At 48.7% G+C, this 25,354-nt stretch overlaps 1 protein-coding gene across 5 annotated transcripts; it reads left to right on the top strand.

Moving 5' to 3' along the window:
* The first annotated feature begins 3,194 nt into the window (after nt 1–3,194).
* LOC120394713 (butyrophilin subfamily 1 member A1-like) lies at nt 3,195–25,354 on the top strand. 5 transcript variants are annotated; one of them, XM_039518914.1, is made up of 11 exons: nt 3,195–3,455; nt 5,832–5,948; nt 9,428–9,534; nt 9,679–9,775; nt 11,562–11,666; nt 13,151–13,171; nt 13,941–13,961; nt 14,410–14,430; nt 18,343–18,369; nt 20,828–20,860; nt 23,050–25,354. In XM_039518914.1, exons 2-11 carry the CDS (start codon nt 5,849–5,851, stop codon nt 23,565–23,567), a joined length of 1,050 nt encoding a protein of 349 aa, XP_039374848.1. In that variant the 5' UTR covers nt 3,195–3,455; nt 5,832–5,848; the 3' UTR covers nt 23,568–25,354. The 5 variants fall into 5 exon arrangements, with proteins under 5 accessions (XP_039374848.1, XP_039374846.1, XP_039374849.1 ...); XM_039518912.1 differs by having other exon boundaries at nt 9,428–9,775; nt 23,050–25,348; XM_039518915.1 differs by having other exon boundaries at nt 9,428–9,775; nt 20,796–20,860; nt 23,050–23,086.

Raw genomic sequence — 25,354 nt, forward strand, 5'->3', positions numbered from 1 at the left:
TCAGGAGGAGCACTGGGCAGCCGCGCAGCCGGCTGGAGAGAAGTGGCGCTTTCAAGGGGAAACCGCCGCTTCTCTCTGGCTGCGCCGCTGCCCCTGCTCCTCCTGAGTCCTCCGCCCAAGTTCGCAGGGCTACATTCTGAAAGGAGCTGGATGGGGGGGGGGGTCCAGGGGGAGCCTGTCAGGGCTGGGGGTGTGGATAGAGGTTGGGGCAGTCAGGGAGCAGGGGGGTTGGATTGGGCTGTGAGGTCCTGGGAGGGGGCGGTTGGGGGACAAGGACCAGGGGGGATTGGATGGTTCAGGGGCATTGAGGGGAGCAGTCAGGGAGCAGGAAGTGAGAGGGTGCGGATAGGGTTAGGGAGGCACAGCACATACAGTTTTGGAACCCTCAGGCCAAAACGTTTGTCCACCCTGGACTAGTGAGTGCTGGGCTTCAGTGACAGCGATCAGTCAGTCGGTCGGTCGGTCGCTCACTTGCTCTCTCACTCACTCACTCACACACACTGTCTCTCACTCCCTGAATACACACACTCTCCCCACAACACACTCTTGTATTATTGTTGTTACTTCCAGTTGAAATGAGCAAGGCACCTATGTTCTCTGTCATTTTATTCTTTCAGAGCTGGTGAAGGATTGCAGTGCTGTTATTTTAGGGGGGGGGGGTTGACTGGTCTGTGCATTTCATAATTTTATTTCACTCTTATGCTCAAATTTAATTCTTTGAGTAATGAGTTCCAAAATGCCTAACCTGTCCTGGCTGGGGTAATTCTCATTATTATTGTAATAGCATATTGTGCTTTGTCATTTATTCATTACTTAAAGTGGTACAATCTACTAATAGTATCCCCCTAGAATGTAAATTTAGCTTCTACCCACCTTAGCAGTGCCAGTTTTCTTTTTTTTAAAATAGCGAAACACATAACTTTAGTCACTGTGCAGATGCAGGTTGCTTATTTACAAAGAATATTTTTATCTGTAAAATAACTTACAATTCATAAAAAAAATTAAAGTTCTGAGTCTGATACTAATAGCAATGGTGGAGTCAAATGTTAGTGAGTCACGAACATAACTGATCATTAAACATAAACGCCAAAATAATTAGAAAAATAAATTCCCATTTCTAATAAAAGAGAAAAAAATACAATAATCATTTATGTTAAAATGAAGCAAATACATTTTTAGTGCCGTGAAAAACAATTAAGTAAAACAGAGTCGATAACAGCAGTGACACAGAATGTGTCTGTTAGAGAAATTAAGCAGATTTTATTTATCTCTACTAAAGATAGTGTATAAAGTATCAAACATGTTTCTGATACCTGTGTAAAGCTCCAGAATTGAAACCTCAAGGTTTGGAATTGGGAATATTTTACTGTATTATCTCCTGATTGTTCTAATTTACATATAAACTCAAAATATGGCTTAAATTGCAGTTTGTATATATATATATTTTTCTTCCTTTATATAGGAATTAGATACAGTGCTCCTGTCAGCTAATTCCTAAGTTATCTGCAAAAAAATTAGAGTTTGAAGGTGCCTACGTTGTTCATGGAATCGGAGGTGAAAGTGGGCTGGCGCAGGCCGGTACAGCGTACCGGTAAGAACTGGCTGCCGGTACTGGCTTATACATGGCAACGTCAAAGCAGTGCCTGGGCTTTTAATGTCGCTGCCCATTTTGCTCGACCTCATCGGCGGCCCTGCCGGTAGAGTCCAGTAGCTGCCAGACCCTACCGTTGGGGCCATCGATTGAAGGAAGCAAAAGGGGCAGCTGCCCAGGGGACGTCCTGGCAATTTAAAAGGGCTCGGGGCTCTCAGTCTCTGTGGCAGTGGTGGCTATGAAGGGCTGGCTGCAGGAGGCTGTTCCTCAGCCCCTCCCCTTCCATCCAAGGCTTTTCCCCTGGGGGGGAGCAGAGCCACCCCCCACCTTACGCAGGAGGGACCCAGTGTACTGGTAAGTCCCTCTACTTACTTTCAGCCCTGCCTGGAATGATGGTTAAAGTTGTCCCCCGCCCCCCGAATAAATTCTGAAATGGTGCCTTAGTGAGCCAGGAGTGGCCAGAGGGCTGTGGGAGGGCCGTGGGCTCTGGCAAGATGCAGCCCCCGTGTGACAGCATGAAACCCTCAAATTAATCTCCTGTCCCCTCATCTTGGAGTCACAGCTCTCCCAAGCTGCTCCAACTAATTCCTCCACCCTTTGGTCTAGCTCAGGGGTCGGTAACCTTGCAGAAGTGGTGTGCCAAGTCTTCATTTATTCACTCTAATTTAAGGTTTTGCATGCCAGTAATACATGTTAATGTTTTTAGAAGGTCTCTTTCTACAAGTCTATAATCTATAACTAAACTATTGTTGTATGTAAAGTAAATAAGGTTTTTAAAATGTCTAAGAAGCTTCATTTAAAATTAAATTAAAATGCAGAGCCCCCCAGACTGGTGGCCAGGACCCGGGCAGTATGAGTGCCACTGAAAATCAGCTCATGTGCCGCCTTCAGCACGCGTGCCATAGGTTGCCTACCCCTGGTCTAGCTACACCCCACACCAGGAATACATCTGGGATGCATAGAGATCAGTGACCAGTGACAGCCCCATGAGGGCAGGGTTGAGGTTGCACTGGCTGGTACCTTAACTCTGTATTTCCTGGTTTTCAGAAATTTGAGCTTTGATTAAATGAGTCCAGGTGGGGGAGATAAAATCTTTTATGGGACCAACTCCTGCTGTTGGTCGAGACGAGCTTTGGAGCTGCACTGAGCTCTTCTTTAGGTCTGTGTTGCTGGGAAACTCGTCTCTGTCCCCAGCAGAAGTTGATCCAATAAAAGATCTCACATCATCCACCTGTAATAGACCGGGGCCAACATGGCTGCAACAACACAGCAAATCACTTCTGATGAACTGGATGTTTTGGAAGGTCACGATCTTCAGTGGGAAACCGGAACTTCCTTTTTGAACTCATGACTGATTCAGAGTCAGTTGTTCAGGTGTCCTAGTTACCTGAATCCAGTCATGATTTTAAAGAGAATCTGCTTCCTGCTTTTGCTGAATCTAATAAACTATATTGCAACCCCCCACCCCCAAGAACACCACCAAAGCCCCTTTTGTTAACATAAAGTTCCTGTTTCCCACACACTCGCGGAGCAGCAGGACCGAGGCTGTTTCTTTAAGAGAAGACTCGAACCTCCGCACGTGACAGGGTTTGCAATGAGGCAATGGACAGTGTTACTTTCACTTTCACCGGGCGAACGCTGCGAGCCGAGCGCAGGTTTGTCAATTCGGAATAAAATCACATTTCTTGTAACACGGTTCTACGGAAAAGCCACGAGACAGAACCGCGGCTCTTTGATCGCCAGAATTAGCTGAGCAACATGCATGAGAAACGGGACCAGTCAGTGACCATGTCACTGTCCCAACCAAAGGGGTGAAGTCTGGCCACACCCGGGAGATTTTAAACTTCTCAGAAGATCCAACCAGGTGGGTGAATTTTGCGTCAGAAGAACTGTTTGTAACGCCTGATACCCGATACAGACAGATCGTTCAAAACACAAGGAGTAAATAATCCCGTGGTCATTTGTTTCTCTCTTTGCGGAAACTTGACGGAATAGCTACATTCAAAGTGATTTGCTGTCAAATACGTTGCAGTTTGTTTTCATAGCAATGTAACGTGAGACTTTTACAGCTTGTGGAATGAGTCATTTCTTTGTTTTGCTGAATTTTCAAGAACAGGGGGCCCAACACTGTTCTTGGGGGAGATTTGTAATTTCCTGTATTTTGAATACAGGAAATTTACTGCAGCAAATCCAGCTGCCATCAGTCTAGTTTTCTCCCTGTGCTGACATTGCAGTTTTCTGCCTCTTGACTGGAGGGCGGGGTGCAGCTATTTTAAATGGCAGTATTGTTGTGAAATTGTTTTTCTTTTGTTTGAAACATTTTGCTTATTTTTAAATTTTTAATCACATACTAGTCCATAAAATATTAGATTTTAGTTTTCCTTTTTTCCAGTTTTCCTTTTTTCTCTCTTTTCTCCTTTGAGACAGGATAAAGGATGGGTGAATAAAATGTTTTTATTCCATTTTGATTAGGGTTTCTCATTTTGAATCAATTTGAAATATTTTTTCATTTATCATTTTGTTGAAAAATTAGAAACATTAAAATAATAGGAAAAATCAGTTTTAAAAAACAAATGTCTAAAAGCCATATTCTATTGAAAAATCAGTTTTAAGTATTTTGGAACAGGTTCAGTATTGTCAACTCTCAGAGTTATTTGTGATTTTTATTTTAAGTGTCACAGCATTCGGTAATTTTCTAAAAGCCCTAATGTTCTAGTTTTGATTTTATATGAGAATATTTGATTTCATTTAAAGTAAAAATTAATTTGCAGCCTTTATAGTTGCAGGGGAAAGTATGAGATTAAGTGTACCCTCAAGGCTCAGAAACCAAATGGCAAAAAATAGGAACTCAAAATGTATATTTAAAATACTGATTTTTAAGTCAATCACATACCTTTTTTGACCAATTTGTGATTAATTTTTTTTAATTGTGTGCAGGGAGAATTTTTTTGTATTGATTTTCATAAAGCAACAAATATTCTAAAGAACAAAAAAAAGCCCACAAAAATGTACAGCTTGTATATGTTCCCATAATTAAGAAATTATGCAGTTTTAAAAGTAATCAAAGCTACAAGACCAGACAGTCATAGGCATGGGATGTAGGGGTGTGGAGGGTGCAGTGTCCCCAGGTTTTATGTGGGGCTCTACTCCTGGTCCCAGGGCTCCGATCATGGTCCCGCACGTGGGGATCCACTCCTGCCCACAGTCCCTTTACCCCTGTCTGTGCGCCACCCTTCTGGAGATACAGCCCTGCTCCCATCCCCAGCTCTGTGCGGAGGGCATGAACAGTTTTTACAGTGGTGGTGCTGAAAGCCAGAGAAAGTGCCCCCAAAATTTTTACCTCATGCCCTTTACCCTTGTTCAAGTGCCACTGCAGACAACACAAGACCATACAGTACCACAGACACCTAACACATTAGGGTAGGGGTTACACTGACTTTTGAATCCTGGGTTTGGCAGTACTGCTGCTCTGTTTTTGAAAGGCACAAACAAATTTCAGTTTTCTGCAATAATTCATCCAATCTATACAAACCAGTGCATCACCTCTATTAATTTAATTCATCAAAGTGCTGTAGTTCTTTGGCAATAAGGGTCTGAAGGAAATGTCATTCACTCAGGGTGGATAAAAATTGATCTTTAAAAAATTATTTTAAATTAAATCAGAGGCTTTTCTTTCACTTGGATTTTTTAAATTTAAATACTGGTTTATCTTTCAGATTAAAATTATGACAACTGATGCTAAGGCGTGTGCACGCACACACACACACACACACACACACACACACACCCATTCAAGCCGTATATGTTTGCTTCAAAAGTTTTCAAGAAAATCAGATCAATGAAGCAGTGGCAGTCACAGGCTAAGCACCTGGAAGCAGAATTTGTTGAAGGGCTCACCCAGCTTTTGACAGCAATAGCCTGTTCTGCAGCTACAGAGAAAATATTTTATTCATTTCAATGTACCCAACTAGCTCAATTCAATGACTTGTCCATTCGAAGTTGAGAAACCAGTTGGGAGTTGAAAAATCAGGAAAGTTTGTTTTCCACTCTGAAATAGTCATTAAAACAAGGTGTGAGAGGATGAGATCTACCAGCTCTAAAATCTTGAAGGACACGGTGACCAGAAACAATCCATTCAATTCACTAACTACAGATAATAGTTCCTTTTTCTAACACATCAGATTTGAATGCAAAATATGTTTTAGTAAAGTATTTTTCTCTCCTCTATCCTGGTGTCCAGATCAAGTTACAGTGAAGATGAAGGTTCTTTCATTCTGTCCTAGCTCCACAGTGAGCGCCTCTCTGCCTAATTTGATCATTTTCTTCATTACTTATCACATTCACAAGCTGGAATCAGGTAGGAATCCCACTGTTCCTGCTGCTGCTTGTAGGATTTGTTTCACTGTAGTGATTTATAAATCATGCCTATTCCACTAGTTTGTACAAAACTGGGGAGGGCGGGGGGGGGGGGAACCAAGCCCACCCACGAGGAAGGTAGCCAACAAATTTCAGATTGGCTCAATATCAGTAAATAATTCTCCACTTCCTCCTCAACCCTTCTGGAGGAGTAATTCTCCACCTGCTGCATATGAGGCAACTCAGTTTCTCTATCTATCTAGGTACTTATATCATCATAGTATCTGAGTGTGAGGCTGTATGGAATATGGGTGACCATTGATACCAATATTACAAAATCACAATGAATCTTATACAAGATATGCCACGAGAAGTAATTATGCCGCTCTACCCTGCGCTGATTAGGCCTCAACTGGAGTCTTGTGCCCAGTTCTGGGTGCCACATTTCAGAAAAGATATGGACAAATTGGAGGGAGTCCAGAGAAGAGCAACAAGGATGATTAGGGGTCTGGAAAACATTTCATATGAGGGAAGATTGAAAGAACTGGGTTTGTTTAGTCTGGAAGAGAGAAGACTGAGAGGGGACATAACCATTTTCAAATACCTAAAAGGTTGTTACGAGGAGGGAGAAAACTTGTTCTCCTTAACCTCTGAGGATAGGACAAGAAGCAATGGGCTTAAACTACAGCAAGGGAGGTTTAGGTTGAACATTAGGAAAAACTTCCTAACTGTCACAGTGGTTAAGCACTGGAATAAATTGCCTAGGGAGGGTGTGGAATCTCCATCATTGGAGGTTTTTAAGAGCCGGTTAGACAAATACCTGTCAGGGATGGTCTAGATGGTGCTTGGTCCTGCCATGAGTGCAGGGGGCTGGACTTGATGACCTCTTGAGGTCCCTTCCAGTTCTATAGAGTGACCAGATGTTCCATTTTTATAGGGACAGTCCCAGGTTTTGGGACATTTTCTTATATGGGCACCTATTGCCCCCCCACCCCTGTCCCATTTTTTCACAGTTGCTGTCTGGTCACCCTACAGGTCTGATTCTATGTAAGGTATCAGTGGAAAAGGCTTGATTTGCTAAATATGATAAGCTTGTTTATAGGTCTGTGTCATCTTTGTATGGTGAGATATAAATATGTGCAGTATATTTGTGCCTCCAACTTGTGCTGTGGATTTGGGTGATACCCCCAGACAGACCGGCATCCGCACTATCCAGCCTGCTGTAGAATGAACCATTGAGAGAAGCCCGGGGCTATGATTCAGCAGGACATGTAGATAAGTATCTGGGGGTAGCCGTGTTGGTCTGTATCCACAAAAACAAGCAGGAGTCTGGTGGCACCTTAAAGACTAACAGATTTATTTGGGAAAAGCTTATGCCCAAAATAAGTCTTAGCCTTTAAGGTGCCATTGGACTCCTTGTTGTTCTTCAGGACATGTAGGGACATGCATAGGTGCCAACTTCTACTGGTGCCAGTGGGTGCTTGACCCCCCTCCTCTGCCCCTGTCCCGACTCCACTCCTCCCCCATTCCAACCCCTTCCCCAAAGTCCCCACCCCAACCCTGCTCCCTCCCTCCCCCATTCTGACTCCTTCGCCGAATCCCCACCCTGGACCCATCTCTTCCCTGCCTCCTCCCTTGAGCATGCTACATTCCCACTCCTCTCCCCTCCCTCCCAGCTTTCTACAGCTGTTTGGCAGCAGCAAGCGCTGGGAGGTAGGCAGAGGAGGTGGTGTTGTGGGACGGGGAGTTTGGCTACCAGTGGGTGCAGAGCACCCACTAATTTTTCCCTGTGGGTGCCTCAGCCCCGGATCACCCACAGAGTCGGTGCCTATGAGGACATGCCTATGGACAGGGGACTCCAAGTACCTTTTCATGCCCACGTGCTGTGAGTTTGTGTTTGGGACAAAGGATGTCCACTCCACATGGCAAAGGATATAAAAAGTCAGCTGCATTGTCTCCATTTTGTCTGCAATCCTGCTTCTCACCTCTTGAGTAACTTCTCTAAAAACTGAAGCTTTGAACAAAGGACTGATAGACCCATCCAAGCTTTGGATGTGTTCCAGAGGACTTTGCAAGCAAGCAAATTCACCAGTGCTAATAAGAATCTGATATATGGATTCTGAAGTCTCTCTCTCTCTCTCTGTATATATGTGTATATATACACCTCTACCCTGATATAACACGAATTTGGATATAACGGGGTAAAGCAAGTTCGATATAATATGGTTTCACCTATAATGTGGTAAGATTTTTTTGGCTCCCGAGGACAGCATTATATCGGGATAGAGGTGTATATGAAAGTATCTGACTGCTTTGACCGTTTAGTAACTCTTCTTTTTTGTTCCTTTTCTTTTCTAATAAAACCTTTTAGATTTAGATACTAAAGGATGGGCTAGCAGCATGGTATTTGGGGTAAGATTCAAACTGGTATTGATCTGGTAATGTGTCTCGTCCTTTGGGGAATTAAAAGAACATTTTGTAAAGTGAATAGAGTTTTAACTAACTTCTCACTTTACTGAACCTATTCGCTGATTGGGAGCCAGGGACTGGAATGCATTAAAGGGGGCTGTGTGATTTCTTTTCTTGATAACCAGTGTGGGGGATCAGGAGCACAGTTTGTGACTGGTTGGTGAATCTAACTATAGTGTAAACCACCAGTTTTGGGAGAATCTTCTCTCCTTTTTGCAGCCTTCCCTGATGTTGGCATTTCCACTGTGGGCTGCTCTACGCACCTCTGGTCATGCTGAGCATCCTACTTCACATGCTTGCATCCTCTGTGACCCAGTCCTTTCTCAAACACCAAGGCAACCTGGCCTAAAGCTGAAGTGATTTGGGGTCAGTGGGGCCAAGGCAAGTGAGTCCCAGAGTTCAAGACCCTGTACTGAAAATGTCCTGGCTATGACCCTGTCTCACTAAAAGCAGGTGAAGGGGGACAAAGGAGGAAAACTCGAACCTCAGCTGTTCTCAGAGAAAATTGTGTCATCATACGAGGTGAGAGGTGGTGGTCTCCAAAGAAGCTGGGTCCCAAAACCCTTAGGGTGAAATTCTAGGCGATCTCTGTTGACTTCAGTGGAGTCAGGATTTCAACTTTTCACCCTTGTCATATTAAAACCAATGCTTAAAATCACATCAGAAATATAGTGAAGGCCGGAACAGATCACAGAGATCAGGTATACCGTGTATGTACTCAGGTCACCCTGTCTGGTCACAGGGCACTGAAATGGCTCTGTGGCGTATCAGATTAATATAAGGGGCGTTATCAGTGACACCTATACCTGAGCTGGCCTGTCACTTTCTACTATAAATGTCTTTTTCAGTTGCTTGTAACTTTTCCAAATTTCAAATATTCAGGTTGAAAATTTGCATACTAGGTGTCTGTCCCAGGCTGAATTTCTGGAAAGTTTGAACCTACTGACTTTTTTGTTTCTAGCATGTTTGCCCCCTGAGCTTATTCTCTTTTTGTTTTGGTGTATTTCACAGCCCAGTTCAGAGTGATGGGTCCTGGTTACCCTGTCACTGCCATTGTAGGTGAGGCCATTGTGTTACCCTGTCACCTGTCCCCCAGGATGAGCGCTGTGAACATGGAGGTGAGATGGTTCCGATCTGAGTTCACTTCAGTTGTTCATCAGTATCATGAAGGAAAGGATCAGTATGGAGAGCAGATGCCAGACTATCGTGGAAGGACAGAGCTTTTGAAAGCTGGCATCACGGATGGGAATGTTTCTTTGCAGATTCTTAATATCAGACGCTCAGATGAAGGACAATACTATTGTTTTGTTCAAGACGGCTCTTATTATGAAGAAGCCCCATTGGAACTGAAGATAGCAGGTCAGCTGCTCTTGTCTGTATTATCTTAGTCTGGGCTGCAGCTTTTGTTCTTTTCTACTGCAACAACTGTGACTAGCAACTTGTGAATTATTTTAGAGTAACGCAGCGTGACTAGATTTCAGCACACGACCACATTCATACACTTTGGAAAATATGCTGAAAACTTTCCCAACGTTTAATTAAAGACATTTTCAGAATGGTCAAGAGATTTCCTTGCCCAAAAGATGTTTTTGGCTGACTTCAAAAGGAGGGAAAAGACATCTAGACAAATATGGGCCTGGTTTATACTAGAAAAATAGGTCAGTTTAACTGTCTCTCAGGGGTGTGAAAAATAGACACCCCATGAATGACAAAATTAAGCTGACCTAAGTCCCCATGCCGGCAGCGCTGGGTCAACAGAAGAATTCTTCTGTCAACCCAGCTACTGCCTCTCAGAGCGGTGTATTACCTATGACACCAGAAGTCCTGTTGGATCAGGAACACCTTTCTCAATCAAGAAAAGGAATCAACAGTTTATATAGCAGGTCAGTTACCAGCTAAACCCACATGCTTAAATCACCTTCAGCAGAAACAAAACAAAACAAAGAACTGAAGCATCTGTTGTGCATATTTTACAACGACATAAAAACAAAGAAGTTCAGAAACTGGTACCTTAACAGGTCACAACTCAGGCAATCTGCTTAATTTTGAATTTATGAGTTATCAGAGTTTTGGGTTTCATGTAAATTTAATCTTAACTCTGATACTCCTGAAAATCTTTCTTAAAAAAAGAGTATGATTTTGAGAAGAAATATTCACCAAACCTTGAAAGAGTTTGTTCCTAAAAACTTAACTTCACCACAGTGATTTTGTGACTATAGCAATTTTTACACTATGGTTTGTTTGCTACCTTTTCAATAAGTGAAATGTTCCCAAATTATGTCCCTGGTTTAGGGAAATTGGTGTAACACGCATTTTGCCTTTGTTTACACACACAAGTTGCACTGCTTATCTACTGAGTTATTGATGAAACCCCTTGTCTGAATGCTCTTATTTCAGTTTCAGAGTGTCCTATGTTTTTAGCTTAAGTCAGTTCCTTACTGATTGATACTAAATGGAGAAAGGACACTATTCAGCTGACTTACAATTTAAAGTTTTGTCAACCAGTTTAGTTAAATTGGGGCAGTCCTGTTACGTGGTCAGCTGTGGAATCAGTGTAACAATGACTGCATGAGTGTTACACCAATTTCCCTAAACCAGTGCACAAATCCTGTGTGGAGAAGGCCTTAGGCATGTTTGAAATGCCCACCCCGGCTAGATGATTTTGATGCTGTAAACAAAAGAACGGCAAAAGAAGATGAATCAATTTTCAGCACTTAATGTTTGGCTTAATTGCAATTATAATTAATTGAAATAATTGGGGAAATTATTAGTGACTCACCAAAATAATCTTGCAATTTCTGAATGCTGCTGAACAGTGAGGAGCAAATTGTTTGCTGCCATAACTCCACTGAAGTCAGTGCGGTTTTGTGAGCAGAGAATTTGCCCCTGAACTCAATGAAGCTCTGAATACCATGAATCAAACCAGGCCGGTTCATTCACAGGTTAATCAGTGCTAAAGCTGTGTTGGTTGGAGTAATTTTTACAATCAGGTTTTGGCCTTTTGTGTAGCATAGAGGGGGTCATGTTTTCACTCTTATCTCACATACGTCCTGCTGGGGACTATTTATGTAGTTATGTGCAATAGAGAAAAAATTGATGTTCCTGCTTCCAAACTAATGCAAATCCTGTGGGGTTTATTTTTCAGATTTCTTTTTCCCTAGGGTGAATCCATGGATGGTGGTTCTGAGTGTGATTCTCCTGGTTTTGTTTGGTTTCATTGGCCTCACTCTTTATCTATTTAACATGAAAGGTAAATGTCACAGGGGAAAATGTTAGTGACATGAACAAGAATTTTCTTCTAATAAATGAAAAAAGGGAAGAATGAAATTTTACACTAGGCCAAGCAGGGGAAGCACAGACCTGCACTGCGCTCCCCTCAGCAGCACAGGGAAGGAAACATTACTAAGGTTTCCATTTGCGCCAGGAGGCAGTGATCTGCACCAGCCCTTTACAGGCACAGAATATTTCTCCCCCAGAACTGCCTCAGTTAAGCTGAATGGAGCATTTGGGGAAGGGGTGGAGGAAAGATTGATCCAAAACCTTCTCCACTCCTCACTCTTTTCTCACCACTTCCCACCCAGCTGTGCAGTTATTCCCTCCTCAGTCCCCATGGACTTTGGGAATTAGTTAATGTCTCTTTCCCTCCTCTGATAAGTAAATATTTTGTACAGAGTTGGGTCCCCATAACGATTGTGTGTGATTTTATTTTGGAAGCAGTTGTCAGTTATTTCATTTACTGTTACAAAGAAATTGGAATGAGACAAAGCCTGGCAAATTTCACCCCAATAGGTAATATTAAAAAAATATACACAGTAGAAAAGAAAAGAGGGGTCTGAATAGGCATGACCCCTGAGCCTGAACCTGAGTTCTGACAATGGTGAGGAACAATAAGTCAGAGATGGAGAAGGGAAAACTTTTTCTCCTGGTGTTGAGAATATGAAACCCATCAAAGGCTCATGAATGGTATAATCACTGGGCAACTTTCACGAAATGCAGACAACTGTATAACCAAGGCAAAACTGCTCCTACTAAGAATTTATATTTATTTCTGTTTATTTTTAATGGAACGGGATATAGAAATCTGTAAATGTCGTGCTCTTTCCTCCAACAAGGAAAACTTTTCTACAAATTTGTCTCCTCATAAGGGTATTTCTTTGTTTTGTTTATGATTTTTTTGGGTGGAGTTTTTTAACCAGAAAAAGATGAAAGCCAAGATACTGCGCCAGTAACATTAGTTAGAGCTTTGCCATCGACTTCAATGAGTGTAGGATCAAGCACTGAATGCACAAGTCATGTCGCTAAAACAATCATGCTGATAATTTGAGGGCCAGAAATTCAAGTCTGCACCCCCTGAGCTACAAGCAAAGCAAATGGGAATGTGAGAGACAATACAAGGAAGCCGGACTGGGCTCTAATGGCTAGATTTTTAAAGGTATGTGGTCAGCTAACTTTCACTGAAATCAGTGGGAGTTAGGCTCCTAAATGCCTTGAAAAATCAGACCCTAATTCCATAAGGAATTCAAAACTTTCAGAATTGTAAATCCTTGAAAACAGTCAGTTACTGTCGGACACTTAACTCTAGCGTAGCCACATGGTTAGTAAAACATGAATGAAATGTTGGTATTTAGGGGCCAGACGTTCCTATCATAAAAACACGCCTTTAAATCTCCATTAACGGAAAATATTCTTAAATAACTTGTATTTACATCTGTTTGCTTTATTTCGTTTCTGTAGGGAAACATCTTGGAGAAATCAGTAAGTTCAATTTTTCTCTACATAGAACCTTTTCCATTAAGTTGTTTGCTGTTCTGTTATTTATGATGATCGTTATTATTAAAGAGAGATCAATTTGAAAATCACATGAAATATCAGTGATAATGTATTGATCATTATTCAGTATGTGGGTAAGAGAAAATCAGAAAGAAGATGTTGTTTGCAATCAGGGCCGGCTCTAACATTTTTGCTGCTCCAAGCAAAAAAAAAAAAAAAAAAAAAGAGCGCCGCCCAGGTCTCCGCCCCTCCCCGAGCGCCGCGTGGGGCCGCCCAGGTCTCCGCCCCCCACCCCAGCGCTGCCTGGGCACACCAAAAACAAACCCCGATCGCCGCCCCCTCCCAAGGTGCCGCCCCAAGCACGTGCTTGGTAGGCTGGTGCCTGGAGCCGGCCCTGTTTGCAGTGTATCTTCTCTGAGGGTAAAATCTACATGGCGCTGGAGGCACCATGACATGGGGGACCAGGAGGACTCTGTGCCCTCAAATGTCCTCTTGCCTCATTTGACAAGTAAATAATTTGGTCCAACATGGATCTTGTGTGTAATTATATCTGAGGAGAAGTTGTTCATTTTTTCATTTAATCTTAAAAGGAAATTGGGATGAGATTAACCCTGATAAATTTCACTCTAAAAGGTAATATGAGAAGTTATACACAATGTTCAACTTTCACAAAACTCAGACAACTGTATATCCAAGAGAAAAATGCTCCTAATCATAATTTATATTTATTTCTGGGTTTTTTTTATTATTTTAGGGAAACGTGATACAGAAATTGGTAAGTGTTGTGCCCTTTTCTCCAACAAGGAAAACTTCGTACAAATTAGGGGTATTCAGTTGCTATGTAGCCACATCCTATGGGACTTTGCAGGTGCTCCGTGCCCTGCCCATGTTTGTCAGAAGGTGGAGATGGATGGTAGGAGAGAGATCACTTGATCATTAACTGTTAGATTCACTCCCTCTGGGGCACCTGGCATTGGCCACTGTCGGTAGACAGGATACTGGGCTAGATGGACCTTTGGTCTGACCTAGTACGGCCGTTTTTATGTTCCTATGTTGGAAAGAGACTCTTCTCCCCGGATCTCAGTGGTTTCCCTGCCCATAGCTTGGATCAATGGGTTTGTGAGGGACAGGCAAGGATGCGTGATGGGAGGCTGGGGTTGATTCCATCCTAGAAGAGATGCACTTAATTAGTGTGTGTTTGTTTCTGATTCTATGTTACCTAGATGATCTTCAAAGAGAACTTGGTAAGTGTTTCTGGTTCTCAAATGCAGCCTTTTCCGTGCTGTTGAAACTCTCTCTGGATCTCTCGATCTCTCACCCTTCTGCCAGGTGGAGTCGGCAGCAACACGGGCTGGGTTCAATGTCAAGGGTTCTTCTTAGCAATACAAACCAAAAAACACTTGAGACTTCACCCAATAATCTGGGAAAATGTAACTCCTGGGTTTCTTTAAGGCTTATAGTGGCACCGCTGTACCACTGCAACTCCCTGCAATCGGGTGTCCCATGTGGCTGCTCTATACCGACCTCCCACCAGCATAATTCAACCACCCCCAATGAGCGGCAGTAGCTACATCACTGGGAGAGTGTCTCCCGCCAACACAGCACTGTCCACACCAGTGCTTTTGTCAGTGAAACTTATGTCAGTCAGGGACGTGCTTTTTTCACACCTTAACTGACAAAAGTTTTACTGACAAAAGTGCTGGTGTAGACACAGGATAAGAGACAAAACGTCCCACTCACCCGCCCTGAGTCTGGGTGTAACAAAAGAAAACTTCTATTACAAGGCAAAGGAATCCAGCATTGTTTTTGGAAAACACCAAGGCCATGATTCCAAAGCATGTAACCCTTAGCAAACCCCCACCCCACAGGACATTGGGCAGTGTCCTTTGCCTCAGTTTCCCACCTTGCCCTGTGAAAATCCAATGAGTGAATGACCTGTAACACACCACTGCCCTCTCCCGCCACTGCAGCCCACTCACAGTTGGTTGCTCTCAAGTAGCCAAGACCCAGAGTTCAGAGGTGCCCTCCCACCCCTGAAAAGTGCGTGTGTGGGGAAGAGGGGGAACATTGAGCAAGGCGTCCGCTGTTGCTTCCACATCTACAACTGGCTTGCTGCTGCTGCTGTTACTGTCAGCGCTGGCCATAGGTGCCGATAGGCCCGGAGCACCCACAGAGAAAATTAGCAGGTGCTCTGCACCCACCCACAGCCAAGCTCCCTAATCCCCACAGTGTATTTCACCTACTGGCGGCCTCGCTGACCAATTCTTCCCCCTCCCTCCCAGTGCCTGCTGCAAAACAGCTGTTTCAAGGCACTCAGGATGCTCTGGGAAGGAGGGGGAGGAACAGGGATGCGGCACACCTCGGGGAGCAGGTGAGGAAGAGGCGGGGTGAGGCCTGGGACATGGGGAAGGGGATGGAATGAGGTGGGTCGGGGCAGAACAGGGGTGGGGATTTGGGGAAGGGGGTGGAATTGGGGGGCGGAGCCTGGGGTGGAGCAGGGTGTCAAGCACCCATGGGCCAGAGGGGAAGTCGGCACCTGTGACACTGGCTGCTCACTGCTTCCCCTCCCTGAAAAACAGGGAGGGACATTGAGCAATGCCTCTCCTGCCTCTGGAACTGGTTCACTGCGGCGGCTGTTGCTGTCTCTGCCTCCACTGGCTGATGCCTCTGCCGCTGGTTTTTCTGGGGCTGTTACTGGTCAGCTCCACTGCTGTTCTCCTCGCAGCTGCTGCTGGCCCCCCACGGCCACTTCTGCAATGGTGCGTTCTGAGGTTCCACGACCTCCCAGGGATTCCAGCAGGCCATGGCTTCTCCTCCATCTCCATGTTGTTCGCTGCAGCCCTGTTCCTGCACTAGGTCTACGACCTGGCCCCTAGACCTACTCATCAGCAGTTTCAGGTCTTGCAATCGCTGAACTGAACCAAGGGCTCTCCATGGAGTCCAATCAGCTCTGGCTTTAAACACAGGGGAGGGGAAGGGAGGGGAGGGTCAAATGGTACCTAGGGCTCTCAAAGGGGAATTCATAGCATCAGGCAGGAACACCTGTCCCCACCCCCTCTGATTTTCACTGGGTTTTGGTGTCTCTATCCCCTGCTTAGCCAGGGAGCTTTAATTTAGGGTGTCACTGTGACATACCCAGGGTACAATCCAGACTAAGGGGTGGCTGTGTCACCCCCGCCCTGCAACCTGGGTGCCCCATACAATGCTCTGCCTATGTAGCCTCCTACCTGGATGGCTCACAAACAGCCTCCCCTGGGGCTGGATTCATTATGTAAGCAGGGGAATGGCCCTGCTATTGTGGGGAACTTTCCTGGCTTCTGTGCTACCCTGGTGAAGTGGGCTAGCGAAAAGATCTGAGTCCTCGCTCCCACTTCCTTTACCCAGAGGCCTCCCTGCCCTTGAGGACTCTCCTGTCTGGCAGAGTTCTCGTAGCCCCAACAAGGCTGGGCCCAGGATTCCTGGGGTGCTCGACCCCCAACCCTGCTGTGGCCACCTAGGACAGGGGCTAAGGTGTCCCCACTCCGGGGTACCCTCTCTGCACTGGGCACCTCCCCGACCCACTGATTATTCCATACAATTTAAACCAAATACAAGTTGTTTACTTAACAATTAATTTAAAGAGAAGAATAAGAAAAAATGGGAAAGGTTACAGGAAAACACATCACTCTGCTCTGTGGCAGGGAACATTACAAACAGTGTCTCTGGACATCAAAGCACTTTACAGTCTGTTCCTTGTAGGTCCCAGGCCGCCTTCTCCGGCCCTGGCTGTGCTGCAGTTATGCTGCTGGTTAGACACTTGCACTGGTGGTGACCACACACCTCCGGGCTTTGGTGGTGGGAACCTTCTTCCCAGCGTCAGCCCCCTGTCGGGTTAAGATCCCCCTCCCAGCCTGGCCTGCATGGAGCCTTGGCTGGAGCAACTTTATGCACTGGGCCCTTTTACCAAGGTTCCCCCCTTGGCTGGTCCCAGTTGCTCACCACACCTGGCCCTCTGGCTGCAGCTCTGGCCCCTCTGGATCTAGCACAGCTCTGCTCTCCAGCTCAGCTTCAGCCCCTGCTTTCTCCTTAGCTTGGCCCCACTCCGTCTGATCCAGGCAATTCCAGCTCACACGGAGGACGGGACCCACCCTGGCCTTCTGTCTCCTTGATTAGCCGGCCCGCTCTGTCAATCAGGCTGACCTGGAGCATTGGCCTCTTGCCATTGTTCCTGGGGACTGTCAGTCTCAGGGTCCTGATTTGCCATCGATCCCTCCCCTTTTAGTGCTGGGGGCTAGCAACCAAACACCCCCACTGAATGTTAGTAAGGGGGCAACAGTCCCCTTACATTCAATTGATTTTCAGATTAAAACCAAGGTCTTAATCTGGCATCAGAAGGGGACTGGGAGCCAGTGAAGGGACTGGAACATGGGCCTGATGTGTCACTGTGGCCTAAGCCCTGGAGAAGGCCGGCAGCTGCATTAGGTACCAGCTGGAGCCAGGGGCGGCTCTACAAATTTGGCCGCCCCAAGCAATCATGCCCGGGAGGCGCCCCCGAGCCGCGGGAGCAGCGGACCTCCCGCGGGCATGACTGCGGAGGGTCCGCTGGTCGCGCGGCTCAGCTGGACCTCCCGCAGCTGCGGACGGTTCGCTGGTCCGGCGGCTCCGGTTGAGCTGCTGCAGTCATGCCTGCGGGAGGTCCAGCCGAGCCGCGGGACCAGCGAACCGTCCGCAGTCATGCCTGCGGCAGGTCCGGTCGTCCCGGGGCTCCGGTGGACCTCCCGCAGGCATGACTGCGGCAGGTCCACCGGCCCAGCCTGCCGCCCCCCTGGGAAAGGGCCGCCCCAGGCGGGTGCTTGCCCCGCTGGGCTCTAGAGCCGCCCCTGGCTGGAGCCTTCACCCTCAGCTGTGGATTCAGTGATCTGCAGTAACCCAGCCTGGCAGCGGCAGAGGCAGGGATCACTGTGGCCAGACGGTTACCCACAGGAAGATGCAGAGTTTCCTAGTGAGCTGAGATGAAGGGGGGAGTCTCATCTAGTTCTTCAAAATGTGTCCTTGCTTCTGAATCACTTTGCTCTTGCCTGGGTTCAGCTTAAGCCAGCTGCTCTTCATCCCAGAGCTCTGGTGTTGCTGCATTTGCTCAGCTGAGTTCTCATCCCTCTCTCTGTGTTTGGTTTCAGACTGGAGAAGAAACGTCGTCTGCCCAGGTAACTACAGCTCCTATTGCATCAATATCCAAAGCTCCCCTGCCCTGAGATTTCCCGTCCCTTTTTCTCATGCAGTTAACATTTTACACTAGCTTTTTGGGGCAGGGACAGCTCTGTACTAAGGTGAAAAAACTCAAAGGTTTGTGTGGCCAACGTTGTGATTTTGGGTGCCTAAGGAGTTCATCTGTGCACACTGGAAGCTCAGAGGATTCCCAGCGAGATGCTGTTAGAGTCCCTTGATGGGGATGGAGGCTCAGGGAGGGAGGGGTGGACAAAGGGCTGGGCCAGGGCAGGTTAATGTCTAGGCTGCTGGTTTCAATTTTCAGAAGCCCTAACAGGGCTGCATGTGCCCAGACAGCTGCTGCTGCTGCTACTCTAGCCGTGGTACAGGTACATGGCAGCCAGCAGAGGTTAGCACATTCACTGCACACAGACACCCATTGGTCACACACAGAGATAGAGACCCTATCACACCAGGGCCGGTGCAAGGAAGTCCTGCAGCAGCTCCACCCCCCCGTGGCACCTCCCCCGCCCTGAGGTGCCCCCACGCGGCAGCTCCCAGGAGCTCTCTGGCACCTCCCTACCCCAGCTCACCTCTGCTCCAGAAGCCCTGCTGTTGCGCCCGTCGCCAGGCTCCTGCCACATGTGCTAAGCAGACCTGTGGAGCTCTGCCCAGCCGCCGGTACCGCAGCAGGCAATGAGAAGAATCACATGGGATGGGGCAGCTGCTGCGCTGGGAGGGAGAGGGAGTCTGAGCCGCCGGCAGGCAGCCCAGGGGTTCTCTTGGGTCAGTGCGCCACTGCTGGCAGTCCGAACCCCTGGGCTGCCGGTGGCGGTGCCCTGACCCGGGGGAACCCCTGGGCAGGCTGCTGGCAGCTCAGACTCTCTCTGCCTCCCAGCACAGCAGCCGCTGAAAGGCTTTAAAAAAAAATTGGTGGCGCCATTTTTGGCACCCCCAACTGATGGCACCCTGGACAACCGCCTAGTTGGCCTAAATAGTAGCACCGGCCCTGCATCACACACTGACTGCACCACCCCCAACACACGGCAAGATCCAAGCTGTATGGGAAACCAGTAAGAGCCCAGAGAGAGCCAGTGTGGGCTCTGGAATTCCTTGGGGAAGATGGGGCAGGAGAGGAGTGGTATGGGGAGGGGTAAGGTTAGGGAGTGGGAGAGGAATAGAGAGCTGCCCAGGGGGTAGGAGTGGTCCCTGTGAGGAATGATGATTCTTCCAGGGGGCCACAGCTGAGGATGGCTATTCAAGTCCAGTGAAGACTGTGAGGCCGTTCAGAGGGACCTACACCCCCACCCCTACCCCAAGTTGTGTGAAAGAGAAACATGGTGGGATATGAAGTGCACTGGTGATAAATGAATGTACCATGGAGGGAAAAAATTGAGCAACTCATTCACATTACAGGGTTTGAAAATAAGTGCATCAGCAGCTCAGTAATGCAACCGGGAATTCACTGTGTTCAGCTTGACAAAAACCTCTGCTCACTGCGCAGCTCTGGAGAAAAGGTCAAACAAAATATGAGAATCCATAAAAATGGGCTGGTGAATGACATGGGAATATTATACAGCCATTCTGTAAATGTGGTTTACCCTCATCTGGAGCACGGTGTTCGGTACCGCTCACCCCATCTCAGAAAGGGTAGCGAAGAAGAAACGGGGGCTCAGAGAGAGGCAATGAGAATCAGCATGAGGAGAGATTGAAAAAATTGGGAATTTTTACCTTTAAAAGAGAGGAGTGAGAGGGGACATGATACAAGTACAGAATATTGCACAACACCCCCACGAACAGATGATGATTCAGGCTGCAATGTTGAAGACTTGAGAGTAGGAAATGCCGGTTTTATGTTTGCCTGTACACCCTTAATCCTCACCCCTTGTGCATCCATCCTGGGCAGTGAAAGAATGAGGCGGGGTCCTGTGTCAAAAAACAGTGTGTGATCATGTAACTGGAGATTGTATCATAATGCGCACACAGGTCACTGGCTAAGGAAAAAAGAGTCTGTTAAAATTGTAGCCGCTGACAGAGAAATGTTCACACGTGTATTTGGGGATTGTTTACGTTATGTTGAACTCTAGGATGTATCTTTTCCGCAGTGTAACATTTTATAGGCATAAGGAGCCACTCAGAACGCTCGATATTTCCAGACTGTCGGGTTTGGTTTGGGCCCCCCGGTGCCACCCCATCCTCATTGGCGTGATGGTGCGTGTGAGGTCATGCCGCATGGGGGACACCATTTTTCAGAGATGGAGGGTGCCGAGTGGGGTCCCCCATCCAACACTGGACAAAATCATCTCCATTTTAGACCCCATGATGGACAGCAGACAAACCTCTCAAACAGAGGCTGGCCCATTTTAATCCCGGACGAGTGGCCTCCCTCTCTACAACACTAATTTCTGTTAATGTGCTTGTTCAGATGAGCTCTCATCTCTGACTCTGTGTTTCCAGGGCTGGGAAGTTCTGCGCCACCTGTACAAGAAGGTAACTGAAGTTCAGATTCTATCAATGTGCCAGTCTCAGCGGCTGTTAGAACATTTTGCTTCTTTCCCCTGACTGTGGCCGTGGGAGGGGAGTTCGTTGCTCAGGGCAGAGCTCACAAGCATCCTGCATTTCCCAGCTCAGTGGGAGGGGAGGGAAGTTGTGTAGCCATGGCCTGACGTACAGCTAGGGCCTAATGCCAATTGAAATCAATGGGAATTAGCAACCAAAATACCGCCCAAGTCCCCGCTCCCCCAGCGCCGCGTCACACTGCCCAAGTCCCTGCCCCCCCAGTCAGGGGCGGCTCTAGGCACCAGCAAACCAAGCTGTTGCCTAGGGCGGCCAAATCTAGGGGGCGGCAGGCTGGGCCGGTGGACCTGCCGCAGTCATGCCTGCGGGAGGTCCACCGGAGCGGCGGCCGAGCGGACCTGCCGCAGGCATGACTGCGGAGGGGGCGCTCGTCCCGCGGCTCGGCTGGACCTCCCGCAGGCATGACTGCGGCAGCTCAAGCGGAGCCGCCGGACCCGCGAACCGTCCACAGCCGTGCCCGCGGGAGGTCCGCTGTTCCCGCGGCTCCGGTGGAGCTCCCGCAGTCATGCCTGCGGCAGGTCCGGGGCTCCGGTGGACCTGCCGCGGGAGCTCAACCGGAGCCGCGGGAAGAGGGGACCCGCCACGGGACCGAGGAAGGGCGGCGCAGCACACTGCGCTGCCTGGGGCAGCCTAATTTCTAGAGCCGCCCCTGCCCCCAGTGCCGCGTCGCGCCGCCCATGTCCTCATCCCCTCCGAGCATCATGTAGGGCCGCCCAAGTCCCCCCCCCCAGCGCCGCCTCGCGCCGCCCAAGTCCCCGACGCCCCGCGCGTCGCGCCGCCCCACTCCCCGCCCCCCTGAGCACCACGTCGCACCGCCCAAGTCCCCCCCCCAGCGCTGCCTGGCCAAACCAAAAAAAACAAAAACAAACCCCGATCGCCGCCCCCTCCCAAGGTGCCGCCCCAAGCATGTGCTTGGTAGGCTGGTGCCCGGAGCCGGCCTTGGCTGTGGAACAGGAGCAAACTGAATTCTGGGTCTGTTAAATGCCCAGTAACTGAGGTTTAACAATTCAGAATTTGGAAACCGAGGAAATGACGTGTAAATGCTAAAATTCAGAGATTAGAGAGAGAGAGAGAGAAACAAAGATATTTCAAGTGACAAAACAGGGAGGTGAGGAAATAAAATATGCCCAGTGACGAGAACCCTGGTGCTAGACCACAGGGAGAGCCCAGGGGGAAAGTCATGAGAGTGCAAAGAGGGGGAGACATCAGGATTGGAAAGGGCGCAGAAGACTGAGGGATGGGGCAGCGTTTGGAAGGGTCTGGAGGGCCGGCAGTGCCTGGCAGGAACAGGAGGGTGGGGAGAGCAGCAGGCCTTCAGCTGAATGGGGCTGGTGCGGAGGCAGTAGGAGTGGGGGCAGGTGGAAGGGCCTGGAGGTTTGGTGATGGTGGCTGCTTGGAGGTAAAAGGCAGGTGAGTTGCTGTTTTCACACTCACAGCAAACTCTCTATAACCTTTCACGTCCTGCTGCCCTGGGCCTCCCCTGCCCCATCTCCTCCTCATCCAATATGGTTTTCTTTCCCCTCTGGGATCCCTTCCTTCATGTCTCCATTCACCTCTCTGCTTGCTCTCCCTCCTTCCCCTCCCGCTCCTTCTCCCCCAATACTCCCCTTGCTCTCACGTAGGCTGAGGGGGCAGGGATGGAAGGCATCTGTTCTCCTCTCCCAGTGATGCTCTTTCTCATCTGGGAATATGGGGTTTAAGATGCGAAACTGCAGGGAGAGGTGAGGCAGGTCAGTGAGCACTGAGGAGAGGGAGCTCAGTTTCTCACCACTATGTTGCCTCCCATCCCCCCCACCCCCCTGACATGTGGGTCTCTAGTCCCCTCCCTGGAGAGATGTGCAGCAGGACAGGAAAGAGCCTGAGTCCCAGACCTGGCTCAAGTGACCCTTTTGCTGCAGGGCCCATCTCTGCCAGGGGCGTGACTCTCCCCTGCACTGTGCTGACATCTCAGAGCTGCTCCCCATTCAGAGCTGACAGGTAAATCCTGCAGGAAGGAGATTCAGAATCACTCCTCAGCTGGGGCAGATTCTGTCACTGACACCATCAAACCCTCCCCCAGGGCCGAGCTCTGCCCCTAACGCTCTGATTCTCCCCCTCCCCAGCAAATGTGACTCTGGATCCAGACACGGCTCATCCCGAACTCGTCCTGTCTGAGGATCAGAAAAGTGTGAGATGGGGAGACACACGCCAGGATCTGCCCGACAACCCTGAGAGATTTGATACTTGGCCCTGTGTGCTGGGCTGTGAGGGATTCACCTCGGGGAGACATTGCTGGGAGGTGGAGGTGGGGGATGGGCAATGCTGGGTTGTGGGGGTGGCCAGAGAGTCTGTGGGGAGGAAGGGAGGGATCAGCCTTCGCCCTCAGGGGGGGATCTGGGCTGTGGAGCAGTGGGGGGATCAGTTCCGGGCTCTCAGCTCCCCTGTGACCCCCCTGCCCCTGAGCCGGGCTCCCAGCAGGATCCGGGTTTGTCTGGACTGTGACCGGGGGCAGGTGACATTTATCGATGCTGGTGACGAGGCCCCGATCTTCACTTTCCCACCAGGCTCCGTCTCTAGGGAGAGAATCCGACCCTGGCTCTGGGTGGGGACATGGGGATCCCGGCTCAGACTGTGTCCCTGAGACACGCAGCTGAAGGGGGAACCAGAAATCAGCCTCTTTAGCCTCATGGACCCCAGTCGCTATGATCTTGGAGGACTCCCATCTACCCAGCCTCTGGCTTCTCATCTCTATGGCTGCTGTAAGCACCTCCCCCGCCCTCTCTGCAGCCCCAGGGATGGGGGGAGAAGGAGTAAGAACCACTGGGGCTGCAGGAGGGGAAGAGGAGCCCTGAGGGGCAGAGATGGGGGCTGGGCAGGGGGCAGAACTAACAGCTGGGCTGGGGACAGGCGGAGGTGGGGGTTGCAGGGACACAGCATGAATCAGGGTTTGGAGGGTTGGGGAGAAGCAGCAGCTGCAGGGAGCGTTTTGTACAGATCTGTGTCCTTAGATCTCACTGGGGGCTCCCAGCCCGGGATCAGCACGAGGGGAAGGGATAAGATCAGGGAAGGAAGAGAGCAGCCGAGGGGGATGATCTGTGACAGGGAGGAGAGAGAGGGAAATAAACAGGGATGGGAAGTGAGGCTAGAACAATAATGAATAGAAAAGGACAGTATGGAAGGAAAGGGAACGTGAGCGGGACGGGGAGATTTATTACATGTTACTGAAAGTGAGAAAATAACTCATTAATTCCCTATATTAATTCCTGGCCATTGATGCCATTTTAGTGCCATTAAGAAAACTGTTCTCAGTAGCTGGGGATCTCCTTGCCGTGCTGCGGTTATTAAAGCTCCTTCTTAGCGCCTTTTACTTTGCTATTTTCCAGCAACTTACTATAAATAAAACATTACAAACAGTTCTTCTTGTTTGATCCACTTTACTGTCCCAGATGCAGCTGCTGGGGGCAGCATCATGGAATTTGCTTCCCAATTTGGTTGTGTCCCCCCAGCCCCCACTGGGAATATTGCACCCAGGGCCGGCTCCAGACACCAGCGAAGAAAGCAGGTGCCTGGGGTGGCCAATAGAAAGGGGCGTCAATGTGTCAGTTGTCGGGGCAGCAGGTCCAGATTGGCAGCAGCAGCAGCACTTAAGCGGCGGCTCAATCTGCCCTGCTTCAGTGTTTGGTGAAAATTCGGCAGCGGGTCCTTCACTTGCTGTCTTCCTCTTCGGTGGCAGCTCAATTGGGTTCTTCCTTTTTTCTTTTTTCTTTTTTCACCACTTGGGGCAGCAAAAAAGCTGGAGCTGGTACTGAGTGCACCTCTAGGAAGAGAGTTTGGGTTTTACTGTGTAATGTGTCACTACCCAGCCTGTTCTCTGCCCTGTACACACCCATGTCAATCAGGAATTGCTCCGCTCTGCTCTGCGGAGCGGTGACTGGTTGCACAGGGGGCAATCCATGCAGGGACTTGGGTGTTGCAATTCTGAACATCACAGTGAGGAATTTTTAGGCAGCAAGAAAATCACAGGAACAGCAGCACTGTGACCCTCAGAGCTGAGTCAGGTGCCTAAACTGCCTAGACACTGCCAATCTGTGGGTAACACAGGCACCTCAGTAGGCGGGGAGCCATGTAAGCTGGCCAATGGGAGATGCCAACAAGGGGGGAATGGGTGTCCTAAGCCACATCCCTCTCATGGATAGGTGCCTAAATCTGGGCTGCAGAGGGGTGTGCTTCTACTTAGCAACCCACAAACAGGAACCCACCGTCTGATGTCCGGGGCCTCCAGTCGCGGCAGCTGCCAGTGCCTGGTAGTGATGGTGGCTGGGAGCCCCAGGCCCTTTGAAATCGCCCCAGCAGGCTGCAGGGCTCCTAGGCGCAGGCGCTGGATGGGTGCAGTGGCACATTAGGGGAAGGAAAAGTCCTAGACCCCCA

Source organism: Mauremys reevesii, unplaced genomic scaffold (genome assembly GCF_016161935.1).
Source record: "Mauremys reevesii isolate NIE-2019 unplaced genomic scaffold, ASM1616193v1 Contig75, whole genome shotgun sequence".
Lineage (NCBI taxonomy): Eukaryota > Metazoa > Chordata > Testudines > Geoemydidae > Mauremys > Mauremys reevesii.